This window comes from Gymnogyps californianus, chromosome 21 (assembly GCF_018139145.2).
Source record: "Gymnogyps californianus isolate 813 chromosome 21, ASM1813914v2, whole genome shotgun sequence".
In the NCBI taxonomy this organism is placed as follows: Eukaryota; Metazoa; Chordata; class Aves; order Accipitriformes; family Cathartidae; genus Gymnogyps; species Gymnogyps californianus.
This window is the reverse complement of record NC_059491.1, coordinates 7,534,466-7,546,500: the sequence shown is the minus strand read 5'-3', so window position 1 is coordinate 7,546,500 and position 12,035 is coordinate 7,534,466. Positions and strand designations below refer to the sequence as shown.

At 43.6% G+C, this 12,035-nt stretch overlaps 1 protein-coding gene across 1 annotated transcript in view; it reads right to left on the bottom strand.

Moving 5' to 3' along the window:
* Positions 1 to 12,035, bottom strand: part of UBR4 (ubiquitin protein ligase E3 component n-recognin 4) — a 78,479-nt gene that overhangs the window by 16,973 nt on the left and 49,471 nt on the right. Inside the window, exons 72-88 of the mRNA XM_050909666.1 lie at positions 11,809 to 11,896; positions 11,481 to 11,674; positions 10,192 to 10,431; positions 8,892 to 9,030; positions 8,228 to 8,353; positions 7,932 to 8,060; positions 7,133 to 7,476; positions 6,821 to 6,911; positions 6,351 to 6,435; positions 5,816 to 5,943; positions 4,971 to 5,100; positions 4,316 to 4,473; positions 3,678 to 3,787; positions 2,997 to 3,138; positions 2,146 to 2,227; positions 965 to 1,138; positions 412 to 533 (exon numbers count right to left, since the gene is read on the bottom strand). Of these exons, the coding sequence (XP_050765623.1) occupies positions 412 to 533; positions 965 to 1,138; positions 2,146 to 2,227; positions 2,997 to 3,138; positions 3,678 to 3,787; positions 4,316 to 4,473; positions 4,971 to 5,100; positions 5,816 to 5,943; positions 6,351 to 6,435; positions 6,821 to 6,911; positions 7,133 to 7,476; positions 7,932 to 8,060; positions 8,228 to 8,353; positions 8,892 to 9,030; positions 10,192 to 10,431; positions 11,481 to 11,674; positions 11,809 to 11,896 (2,482 nt within the window). The remainder of the gene's footprint in view (positions 1 to 411; positions 534 to 964; positions 1,139 to 2,145; positions 2,228 to 2,996; positions 3,139 to 3,677; positions 3,788 to 4,315; positions 4,474 to 4,970; positions 5,101 to 5,815; positions 5,944 to 6,350; positions 6,436 to 6,820; positions 6,912 to 7,132; positions 7,477 to 7,931; positions 8,061 to 8,227; positions 8,354 to 8,891; positions 9,031 to 10,191; positions 10,432 to 11,480; positions 11,675 to 11,808; positions 11,897 to 12,035) is intronic.

Sequence of the window (12,035 nt, the reverse complement as noted above, 5' to 3'; positions counted from 1 at the left end):
ACAGCAGCACAGACACAGTGAATAAGTTTTCCCCTAACCACGGTCCCATTCCTGCATTTTTATGCCAGCAAGTGACAGGATGTCCCTAAACCTTCAGTCCTTTTGTCACTGGTGCATCCTGCGGTACATTGCCACACATGTGGCATTTAGAGGATGTCTAGTATCATTTAGTAAGCAAATTCCTCAGCACGAAACAATACTACTGGTTCTGCTTTTTTGCACAGAGCATGCCACAGCAGGGAACCTGAATACTAAAACCCCAGAATGGGATACCATGCTACTACAGTTCTACACTGGCTAATATTAAATCATTATTGTAATCACGATTGGTTTTTTGCCAAAATGCAAGCAACTATATCTATTTAAGAAGTCTAACTTTCTAAGCGATGCTACAGCCATCTCTGTACTTACAGGATAGATAATACTGCACAGCCTCTCAAAGATGAAGACTGGAGTCCTGTAGTCATCAAGGCTGTAACGTTTTGCAGTCTCTATACACACTGCCATAAATGCTTTGGTTTCAGATTCTGTGCCTGCCAAGAAACGGAAGTATTAAAAAAGACACAGGAGTCAATTTTACAGGTTCCATTTTAACTCAGCACACACAATAAATCCGTCTGCAATAAGCACAATACTTTGGTGCCCTCTTCTTTTGCATATCCACTACTTAAAAGATGAAAGGCTATTTATTGGTATGTTTATTAGGAAAGCCCTTTGCATGCTTGGGCTGCAGTAAAGCAATCCCATAAAAAGGAGGAGGTTTAAATTCCTGGAAAATAAGAGACAACTCCAGGAATGTTATTTACCTTTTCTGTGCCAAAAGGAAATATTGGAAGGTCCAGGCCATAAAATAACCTTCACTACAGTAGTCTTTTAGAAGGAAGTTCTTTGCGTGGCTGTAACTATCTGATTTTTCATCTTGGTTGACCCAGACTCTGGATTTACGGAACCGAGGTGGTTTTACCTGTTGTCATGTCTTCCAGCATCTCCAGCAGCATGTCCTGGGTTTCATCGATCAGCTTTGTTCTCTGTACCACTAACTTCCTCAAACACAGGTAACCATTCAGGACTGTACCAACCAGGCGGCTTTTGAAGTGCCGTTTGATGGATTCCACCTCCACGAAGGAAGAGAGAAGACCTATAAAGCAATGAGATATTCAGGAAGCAGGAGAGGGAGTTTGATTTGTTAGCTCTAAATTTCACGCGGCCAGCAAACAGGGCACAACATCTTAAAAGGAGCACAATGAAATGGCTTGTTACAACTCCCCATTGTCAGTGTGTGGTTTAAAGCTCACTTCTATGAACTGAATGGTTGGAGGCAAAAACCCTGGCCTGTGAGAGCTGCCTTGTAAATTATACCATATGGGGCCATGGTGAGGGAATGAGGAAAGCGTCTAAGGAGCTTTCTAAGCGCTTGATACAAAATTCTGCACTTTTTGACATTTTTCTGTCGCAAGATATTTCAAAAGCAGATGACTGCTCCCCTTCTAATATTTAAGCTAGCTCTGATGATGTGACAGCAAGTGCTGTATGTGACTTATCAGTTACATCACCAAATTGGTCACTCCTATAATGAATTAAAGAATCAAAGAACACTTGGATTCTTTCCCATGACATATCTGTCAACATGCTGCTTCTTGCAAGAAGCCAGGCTTTATGAATTAGTCCACTAATTTTTGAAGAACATGGAATAGGATACAGAAAAGAACGACCTAGCTAATGGTGTACTTCCATTTCCACCAAGTTTTTGAAAAACACACACCCTAGAAGATTCAAAAAAGAAAAGCTACCATAGAATAAGTAGGTAGGAAACAACAGGTAGGAATAAATCAGCAGTGTTTGCAATGGTCCCAGGAATTCTACTGTACAATAAATGTGATTAAGAAATGGGGAAGAAAAGTGATATGACTAAGTTTGCTCATGATACGTTACCACAGTTCAAGTAACTAAAAACTCAAACTGACCACAATAAATATGGAAAAATCCATTCAGGGGTTAAGAGCTAAATTGATGGCAAAAATCCAATGCTGACAATCACAAAACACTGAATCACATCTCTTTGAAATTCTGCTATATGCTGTTACAGAACAACAATCACCCCATCTCTAATCCTACTACAGGAGTTGCGTTGATGCCACCAAATACCTGTGAGACTCTTCAAGGCATATCCCTGCTGCAAATCAGTGCTGAGTGTTGCTTCCTCCAAGGCAAGTAAACGAGCGATTTCCTGAAAATAATTAACAAGCCTATTAGGAGAAGAAACTGCAATGCCAATAATGACTAGCTGGCGAGTGTCTAACACAGGGTGCAAAGAAACACAGCCAGCCACAGAGAAACCACAACTGCAATGCAGCAGCTGGGAGGGAAGGGGGAGAGGAGAGAAAAACTACTCCAAACATCCTCCTCATTTTCTCCTTGTCCCTACCTATTGCCACTGCTCTGCCCTAGTGGCCCTCCATGATGGACTCAAGGCCACCATTAACACGGAGGGTGTCATCTGCCTCTTTGGAGTGCACCAGGGATCACCACAGGAAACTCCTACGATCTAACACTCTGAAGACTGCAACTTAAATGTGCTGCTTCTCCAACAGGCTGTAATTCACACTCAAGGAATGGTAGCACACCTAATCCTCCCTTGTCGTTAAGGGCTTTCAGAGGCCAGTCTGGCAGCTAAGACAGCTTCCAACTCGGACCTGGTGCCAAGACAGTGTAGCAATATTTATACCCCCCAGAGCTGCAGCATAGCTGCCCCCAGAGCCGTTAATTAACGTGTACCAGCCAGCGTGCACTGAGGAATGCTACAGCTGGGGCTAAAACCACTGTAGCTCCTTCTGTTCAGAGATGACAGTGCAGAAGTGTGAACTTCATAAACCTGACAAGGGTCAGCAACAGGGCACTGAACGAAGCGATGAGGATTTCAAAAGAAAAAAAAGCCCAACCGACAGGTCAGGGACAAGCTTTCTGTTGCTACCTAGTTCCTCCGTACAAGCGCATACCTTAGTGATGAGGCTGCCAATATAGGGCAGCACCCCCCTGGCTGCCAGGTAGACTTTCCAGTGGGCCGGTTTGATGAGTTTCTGATACAGTGCCAGGTACTCGGCGGCACACTCGCCAGCAATGCTCAGCTCATCCAGGTAGCTAGTAAAGAGAAACACAAGTTGACAACCACTTCACAGTAACAAGAGGTATTCACAGCTTAAGGACACCGTGGAAAGAAAGAAAAAGCCTCCAGAAATCTATCCTCCCTGTTGTTCTCCTAGCTAACAGCATAACTGTTACTCATTACTCAATGGCTACAGTGGTATTTTGTCCCAAAAAGGCGTGCCCCAACTGTGCTACCAGTGTCAGTTGGGGTAAGTTATGTCACAGAAGTTGCAAGAGAGTTCACCCCATTATTTTGCTGTCTAAGAGGCAGGAGAAATGTTGTCCACACACACCATCTGCTTACTTCTGGAAAAAGTACAGAACTGCAATAGCTTATTGCCAGGCAGCAAAAAAAGGACTCCCTGAATCTATACCATCCCAGCTCATTAAGTTTTAGAATCCAGCCCCAAAAGACCTGTGAACCAGAGGTATACAAGGGAGAGGTGTGAGAAAAGTTGGAAGAAGGGAGAGATTCTCATGGGAATTAAAGAAAAATAATCCTGGAGCTGCCAAGTGTGGCAACATGGAAATACCTCGTCAGGAGATCAAGGACCTGCTGTTTGCGGCTGGGGATGGTAGCCAGAGCTTCCACAATAGTACACGCGGCTTGCCTTGCAGCTTGAGTGGCAGGAGTAAACAGCACCTAAGACAAGAGCATTAAAAGACAGTATGATTTGATGTGCACAGATAAAGTAGTGATATTTTACAAAAAGGCACAGCATACATTAGGACAGTTTCGTGACCTGCTGGCAGTGTTCTCTTGTTCTTCCAAACACTTCATTCTGTGAGAATGTCTACTTTGCTTGCCACCAAAATATTTAACCAATGCACTGTGTAGGCAACATACTCATCCACATACATGAGAAGAAAAACTTCTGCCCAGGACCTGTGAAAATTCACTAGTCCGAATGCAGTTAAGTAGACAGGTAGGAGCACCGTGGCAATTAAAGGTTCAGAGTTTAAGAACATGCAGACTACTGGATAAATGTTTAGATGTAGTATTTTTAAGGGAACAAAGCTGCAAACCTGACTTGGAATTAGATGCGGTTACAGTCTCCCCAAATATCAGTGCTCATATTGTCTGCAAAGTGCATAAAATGCAGCAAACTACCAATAATCTGACTGTTAACTCTGCCCGGTGCCTCCCGCTGGAGTTCTCACCCACGTTTACCTGTCGCAGCCAATTGTTGTGTCCTAGCTTGAGATCCAGAGGGCAAGTTCTCTTCCCACGGCGACTCATGAACTGCTTCCATTTCCAGACATATTTTTCCGACAAATAGAGCTGGTGAAGCTCAGCTTTGCTGGGAGATTTCCCATTGGCATCTATACCTGCAATATTGAACACAGCTCAAGAGAACTGTCAGCAGCTATTAACTGCAAACTGCCATTGTATTTTTTTCTTCATACTGGAACTCTCCAAACTCCAGCTGAGAAGCTGAGTAGCTTCTCATTTCTTTCTGCTGCCATTTTCACTTCTGCGTGGAGCTATGTTCACTTCCAAGCCAGATGCAAATCCCATAGCCTCTCAGGGAATTCAATCAGCTTTTCAGTTGGCTGGTATCGTTTTAAATAAGCAACAAGCTTCATTTTTTACATTCCCCTGATTATCTTCAGGCACAGTGCACTTTCTGCTTAGGGTTTGAGCAACACAGCCTAGAAAAGTCAGTGCTACTATCTCTAAGGACTACACAGCTAAGTGTGAAGACTGTATCAGATGTCACGGGACAGAAGCCAACACAACTCTACAGAAGTACACTCCTTATTAAACGTGGAGGTATATACGTGTTCCTTCACAAAATTGCACAGAGTTAAAAGCACAGGACTACCTCTGGCAGGGAGGCACTTTTTCCAAGCTTCGTACGATGCTTTGGGGTCCCTCTTGAGCCACAGCTGAGCTTGTGCATGGATTTCATTACTGTAAGGCTTCACAGTGGTGAGAGCATCCACAGGCACATCCTAATAAACAAAAAAGCTCTATGATTCTTCAGAAAGCCGCAGCCTGTTCCCTTAAGAGTTAGTCCTGTAGGTGAATCACTGGTTGCATCTGCTCCACGAATAGGGAAACGAAGCTCTTGGACAAGAGCAGGGTATACAGTTTCTGTTAATGATGAACTAAGAGATGCCTCATTCCAGTAAACCCATCTTTGACATCCATCTGTGATTATGAGATAGCTAGATCAAAGCAGAAACATACCTTCTCCCTTGCAAATGTTATCCTCGATTACAATCAAGCAGCAGCCAATCAATATCATTTTTATCAGAACTGTAGCTCTGTATTTAAAAATCTGAGTCAAAAGTACTTGATTCTACCATGTTTAGGTACTTGATTCTACAAAGCTGTTGAAAGCACCAAAAGCCTGCCCAAAGTAACCAAGCTGTAGCTTTGAAGTAGCTCTTTCCCCATGCCTCAAATCTGAGCGGAAAAAAGCAAAGCCCTGTTTTGAATAGCAGTGGTCAAAGCCACCAAAGAACAGTAAAAAATGGAAAGCAGTTACCTGTAATTTGCAGTCTGCAAAGACAAGAGTCACAGGACTTGCGCTTCCCTACTAATCGTGACCAGGAAAAGCAAGCCCTGGCTTCCTCACAAAGTTATTAATCACTGAGATCAGCGTGCCAGACTTAAATCAGCAAATTTTCAGATGCTTTGCTCAGCATCTGTCTAAGGCTGTACCTTGTTTTTCTTGCTGGTTGGAGCAGGTGGTTTGATCAGCTTTTGAAGAATGCGCAGGCACATGAGGGTGATGTTTTCAACAACCACTGGAGTCTTAATGTTCACTGCCATCAGGAAGAGGCTAAGAGCTGGAAGACAGACATAAATTTTCATTCCACTGTAAAATCTGCAGATAGGACACCTCCGCAGCTCTATACAGCACATTAAAAGTGTTTAGAGTTAGGTAAGACCTCATATCCTCAAGCAAAACTATCACTTTCTCATGCAGCCATGGATGGAAAACAATTATTTTCTATTACAGCAAGAGAGTCTTGCCATCCTTCCCTTTACACCTCCATCTTCCCATTTCTCAGCACTCCTGTTTCAAGAAACACACTACCCCAAGACAAAGCTATCTGGTGCTAACGCCATTTTTAACCCTAATCACAAGCTATCTGAGTCAGCATCCGTTCCCTTCCTTAAAATCTTACTATAGGGCATGGACCTGGGCATAGCATTTTAAAATAAAGCTTTCACGCTAGTCGTTTGAACTCACCACAACGTAGTCGGAGCTCCCAGCAGCTGTCTTCCTTCGAGATGGAATCTGTTAGCAGCAACATTTCATACTGGAGGCTGCTAGCCTGTAACACAGATACATGTTCAAAGGCTTAAGAAGTCTTGGTGACGCAGCAGTCCTTTTTGCCTTCTGACATTTAAAACACACAGGTTCAAAACACATCGATCTAAGTAAATTTAATCCCATGCCCATTTGGGACGACTGGCAACCTATTTGAGAGAGCTGCAAGCAACAGCCAAGACAGGCAGAGCTGCCTGAGGAAACTTAGGCATATACCTAATCACATAATTTTGTGCTTTACTCTAACGTTTATCTTAATTCCTATCAAGACACAAACACCTTCCGTATTACAAACAGACCATGAAAATAGAGAAGATGCAAGGATTAGAATACACCAGCAGTTGCAGAGTGGCAGAAAAAAGAAATAGGAAAACACTGGAGTCTCTCACCAAGTCTGGATTTGCCCAGTGTCCCTTCAGAGCTGCAGAAACCTTCCCAATGATTAAGTCATTCATTTGCTGTGTGGCCTCTGGATTGTCCCTAATTCCAGAAGGAAAAAGAGAACACTGTTATGCTGTGCTCGTACTAAATACCAAAAGCTCCTGGGATTTCAGCTTAGTCGATTAACAAATGTACAAGCAGTTATAGTCTAAGATATCTCCCCTACAAAGCTACTCCTTTCTGATCGTGCATTTACAAGCATGCGGCTTTCCAGAGTTCACTGGAAGTCAGAGGGCTGCAAACACTGAATCAGACCTGACCTGGTCAGAAGGCACATGAGCTGACGGACCTCCTCCCGCATAGTGGCTGCGCCCCGGCGCAAGTTGTAGTCAAAGAGCTCTCGGATAAGGCCCTGGGACACAAGGATATGCCTGATGGCAGAGTTGGTCGCCAAAGCCCGGAGCAATGTTATGCAGTGTTCAGTGACGGCTGAGGCACAGCCATAGCATTTCGTTGATGACGTGTGGCCACAGCCTAAAACAGACAAGGCACGATACTGGCTGGCAGTAAACGTGGGTTGGACAGTGGTTCGCGAGGACTTCGTTGCTGCCTCTCTCTGTTGGAGATCATATTCCAGGAGTTCCTTTCGAGAGGCAAACACTTTCTGGAAACACAGAAAAGGAGAAATGAAAGTTGTGGAATTGTGAGGCAGCACATAATTGCTAATCCCAATAACAGGTTATTTTCACTGTATATTTTGTGGAGAAACATTTTTAACCAAGTATCTCAAAACTTGAAATCCTTCATGTCAATGGCAGACTTGGGAAATCCATTAGAAATATCGGCCTAACTCCCAGTTATCTGCCCGGTTTAAAGGCATGTAATGTAGACACATTACATGCAACGTAACACTGGAAATGTGACAAATCCATAGAATTAATGGTAAACACAGCTTTTCGAAATGATTGTTATTTCCCTGAAAATATGCAGCTGATCACCTATTGTTGATGACATCATTAAACGCAGAATGGCAACATCTTACTTTCTATTTCTGATACGCACTGTATCTGGTGACAGAAGAAAACACATGACCCAAATTCAAATCAAAGCACATCATACCTGGATGATTTTGGAAAGTTCATCGAAAGAGTTCTTGCAGTCACCACAATACTCCTGGGCTAACTGGAGTATGTATCTATTCACACTAGCTGAGGTAGAACTTATCCCTCCACTACTACCAGATTCATCCTGGAACAGAGGGGAAAACAAAAAGGAATCATACATGGAGGCGACACACAAAAATAACTACTGCAGAACAGCATCTGAGGCAAGGACCTTTAGTTGCTCTTGGCAGTATAAAGGCCAGTGTCTCACCAGCCTAGAGTCCTGTGCAAGATCCATCTGTCCCTTGTTACCTGTGGCTTTTCAGGAGCCGCCTCATTCACTTTACACAGAAGGTTTTCCAGCTGCGGTCGGTGTCCCATTAGCTGGTGATACACTCTGTCAGCCTTGTCCAGGAGAGTGTTGATATTTGTTACTGCCTAAGAATAAAAAAGGAAAGGAAACTCTTATTTTATGTTCAGATGTAATTTTTAGTTCTACAGAACTACAACCACCAACCTGCAAGTCTTCTGTCTCTTTTGCCTTTGCAAAAAAATAAATAAATGGTGATCCTGCACCCTGCTTCTGCCACGAGTACCACTGCTGACGCTATACGCAGCACGCTTATCCTTTGGGACAGGCCAGATACTGCAACGGGTTCTTCGTTCATTAGCAGGGCTCCTCAGATGGGACGGTAAAGCATACAGTACAACCCAAATTCACCCCCTTGTACAGCAAGGCAAAGAGATGCAGTGCTAGATAGCTAGTTTATAAGTAAAGCACTGAATTATGTCTTTTGAAGAACTACGTATTTGGTGGAGCACAACAGTAAATACGGAATCCATCAGTCAGTGAGAAGCCTTGAAGGAGCACTGCTTTTCATGTTACTCCCAAGAGGGATGGACCTCTGATGTCCCTACACTGTTGACCTGGCCAAGAGATACAGCATTTCATTAATGAATCTGCTATTAGTCTCACCTTCTTTCGATCCTCTTCATTTTCTATGGGATCCACTGCACAGCAAGGCTTGGCATACAACATGAAGTCAAAGCGAGCATATTTACAGAACCCACAGGCATTGCAAAGGAAGGGATCTTTCTCATCGTAATTAATGGATCTGAAAGGCAAGCCAGAAAGGTCAAAGAATGCAGCTGAGCATTCAAGGTAACTGAGGCAATGAAGTAAGCTGTGAATGGACTCAGTAGGTAAAAGAGAAGGATGACCCTTAAAATGTCTAACCTACCAAACTGCCCTGGGGGAGCCACAAGTGAAATACACGAGGTACACGAGAACCAAAACCTACAAATCAGGCAACAACAACAACAACAAAAAAATCCTTACAGAAGCGGTGCCACATTCTGGCCGAAAAAAGCAGAAATAGATGTGAATTTGTTCCTAACAATTCTACTTTAACTACAGTAATTCCCAGTAGAATGTCAGACTAGGGCACTGTGCCCTTTCCGAGAACACAGATAAAAGGAAACCATTTTGTTTTGTAAGGTCTAGGCTTTCAATAGCTTCCACTCTTTACCCAGTTGCAGTGGGACTAGCTACAGCATACTTATTATCCCGTTGCAGACTGGAGTAGCATGACACGAACTGATTTATAGCTCCCATAATTCAAGAAGGGATGTGGAAACCTTTCAATATACCAGTAACCACCTCATCTATGGAAAGAATCTGCTAAACACCTTGAATCCCATGAGGGTTAGAGAGGAATATGGGACAACAATAAGGGGAGAAGAGATATCAGATAAGGAGACAAAACTCACAAAAGGGAAGGATTTATAATACTGTAGTGAAAGCTTGAATAGCGCGCAGTAAATTACGCCCTGAGCCCTGCTCTGAATGAGGAGAGTACAACAAAAGCTCTGAACAGACAAGCGAGCACTGTCCGTCCAGCACGTTAAGTCAGGGATCCTGTGGAGAAACCCCCCTGCAATCGTCTAATTGAACTCCAGCCTCATGCCCTTGAACAGGCAGGCCAAAAATAACCTCCTCCTGGGAATTTTCTTTTTTAAACTTCTGAGGGCTTGATCTGAAACTTCTGCCTTCTTTCAGTATTGTCGTATCAGGTTTCCTTTGTTAGCCTGCATTAACATTAAATCCCTGTAAGCCTGTTTTATACTTCTCGACTAATTTGATTGTGCGGTTGTATTAACCAGAATCATGTATTTAAATAGCAGGGTATTTTGTTGAACATCCAACACGGGCAACAGCACAAGGGCTCTGTAAACCCCCGGCGCTGGCTCCGTGGGGAGGAACGAGGATGACATACCTGCACTTGTGGCACTGGTACACGTTTTCGCCACAGTTCCCACACACCCCCGGGTTGGCTGGGACGGACGCGCTGCACCGGGGACACTGCAGGGTCTCCGTGGAAGCCTGGTAATTCTCATAGAAATCTGCAAATTCAATCATCAGGTTCGAAGCCACAATAGGCAGCGGCAAATCAATCTTCACCTCCGTCTGGCCTGGGGTCAGCTGGACTTTTTTAGCTTTGTGCCAACGAGCCGGCCTGGGAAAAGGAAAGAAAGCGGCACGGTTTTGCAGTGGGGAAGTACCCTCCCTGCCCACGTACGAAGAGAAGTCAAACACAACCGTCTCGGCTCCAAATCTACTTTAAATGGGATGAATGGAGAGCAGTTCTAGGATTCGTTTCCTTAGCTTCTGTATTGACATGATATGTAGCCAGAAATACATTTTAAGCCTTTATCCTCTTCATAGAGAGAGACTGTTTAGGATTAAAGAGCTGTTGATGCCTCATGGAAAAACTTTAATTCTACAGACATTTTCTAGGGATTTTCACCTCCATTTTTTTATTAGTAAGGACATTTGCATGAAAACAGGATATTTATTTCTAAAGATCTCATCTGCTCCCACTGCTTATCCTCAACCTGAAGTCAGAATCCTCTCTTTGTGACATCATAATCCTCTCCACAGCAGCCACTTGTGATGTCACAGAGGATTACGACTTCAAATAAGCAATAAGCGGCAGGCACAGATTAATCCCTAAGCCAAAAAGATCTGATTCTGGTGAGAACATCTCAAGAAGTGAGAAGGGAAAGCATATAAGCAGAACTGGCTCCAGACTGGGCAATGTATTGAAAAGGAGCCATTTTTCATAGGTAAAGCAGCAGCCAGGAGTTAGGCCATCCAAATTCTAATTTTAATTCTACTGTATGGCTTCAAACAAGTAATGTTAATGCTTTCTGCATTTGTGGACATGCTGCAACATCCAAATCCCTTTCTGAGTCAAACTCTCCAGGAGGTGCTCTTGGTATTAATACTGGTTTCCACACAATTCAGGTAGGTGCTTAAAACTGAGCCTGTACAAAGTTTGCATACACAAATTTTACAGGCATATTTCAAGCTCTAGGTGAAGTTTGGATCTCTTCTTCGACAATTTTTTGTAGGAGATTCAGAACAATCCCACCCAATGTGGGCTGACAGTGATGAGTAATAGCCTAAGAAGAAACATTAGCTAAAACAAGAAGCCAGGCACCTCAGTGGAACTCGCGATGTCAAATTCAGAGACTTGCACACAAAAAACATGGACGAACGTACTTGTTTTTCAGCTCCACTATGGCTTGCACTGTCCTGTTGTTGTAATAGAGGTTGATGGTTCGGACCATTTTGGTTCGTTTCAGGTCTCCTATCTTCACTGTCACTTTGCTGATGGTGTGGCTGCCGATCAGTTTCACCACTTGCTGGGTGGTAGTATACCGCGTGTCCACTTTAATGGAGGAAAGCTTGATGTACTGAGAAGACAAAACCAAGGACACACTGCCTATATGACTACCTCCCAAAAAACTCAGAAACGCAGCAAATCCCGCTGCTGTGAACGGTTGGGATCCCTATAATTGGAAAGGGTTTAAGAACAGCAGTTACTTACACAGAAGGGCACCTCCGGATTGTTGCAGACAAGGCAAGGATCGCTCTCCAGGTAATAGCCATCAAATTCCACCAGCCCAGACAGCGTGCTGGAATGAGGGGAAGAACATCGACATATGTAATTTGCCATTCACTGTATTTTAAACACAAGCCATTCAATCAGAATAGTTTTAGTTTACCTGTAGTCCCCAGTCCCAGATTGAGTAACAGAAGCGTTACAATGTAGAG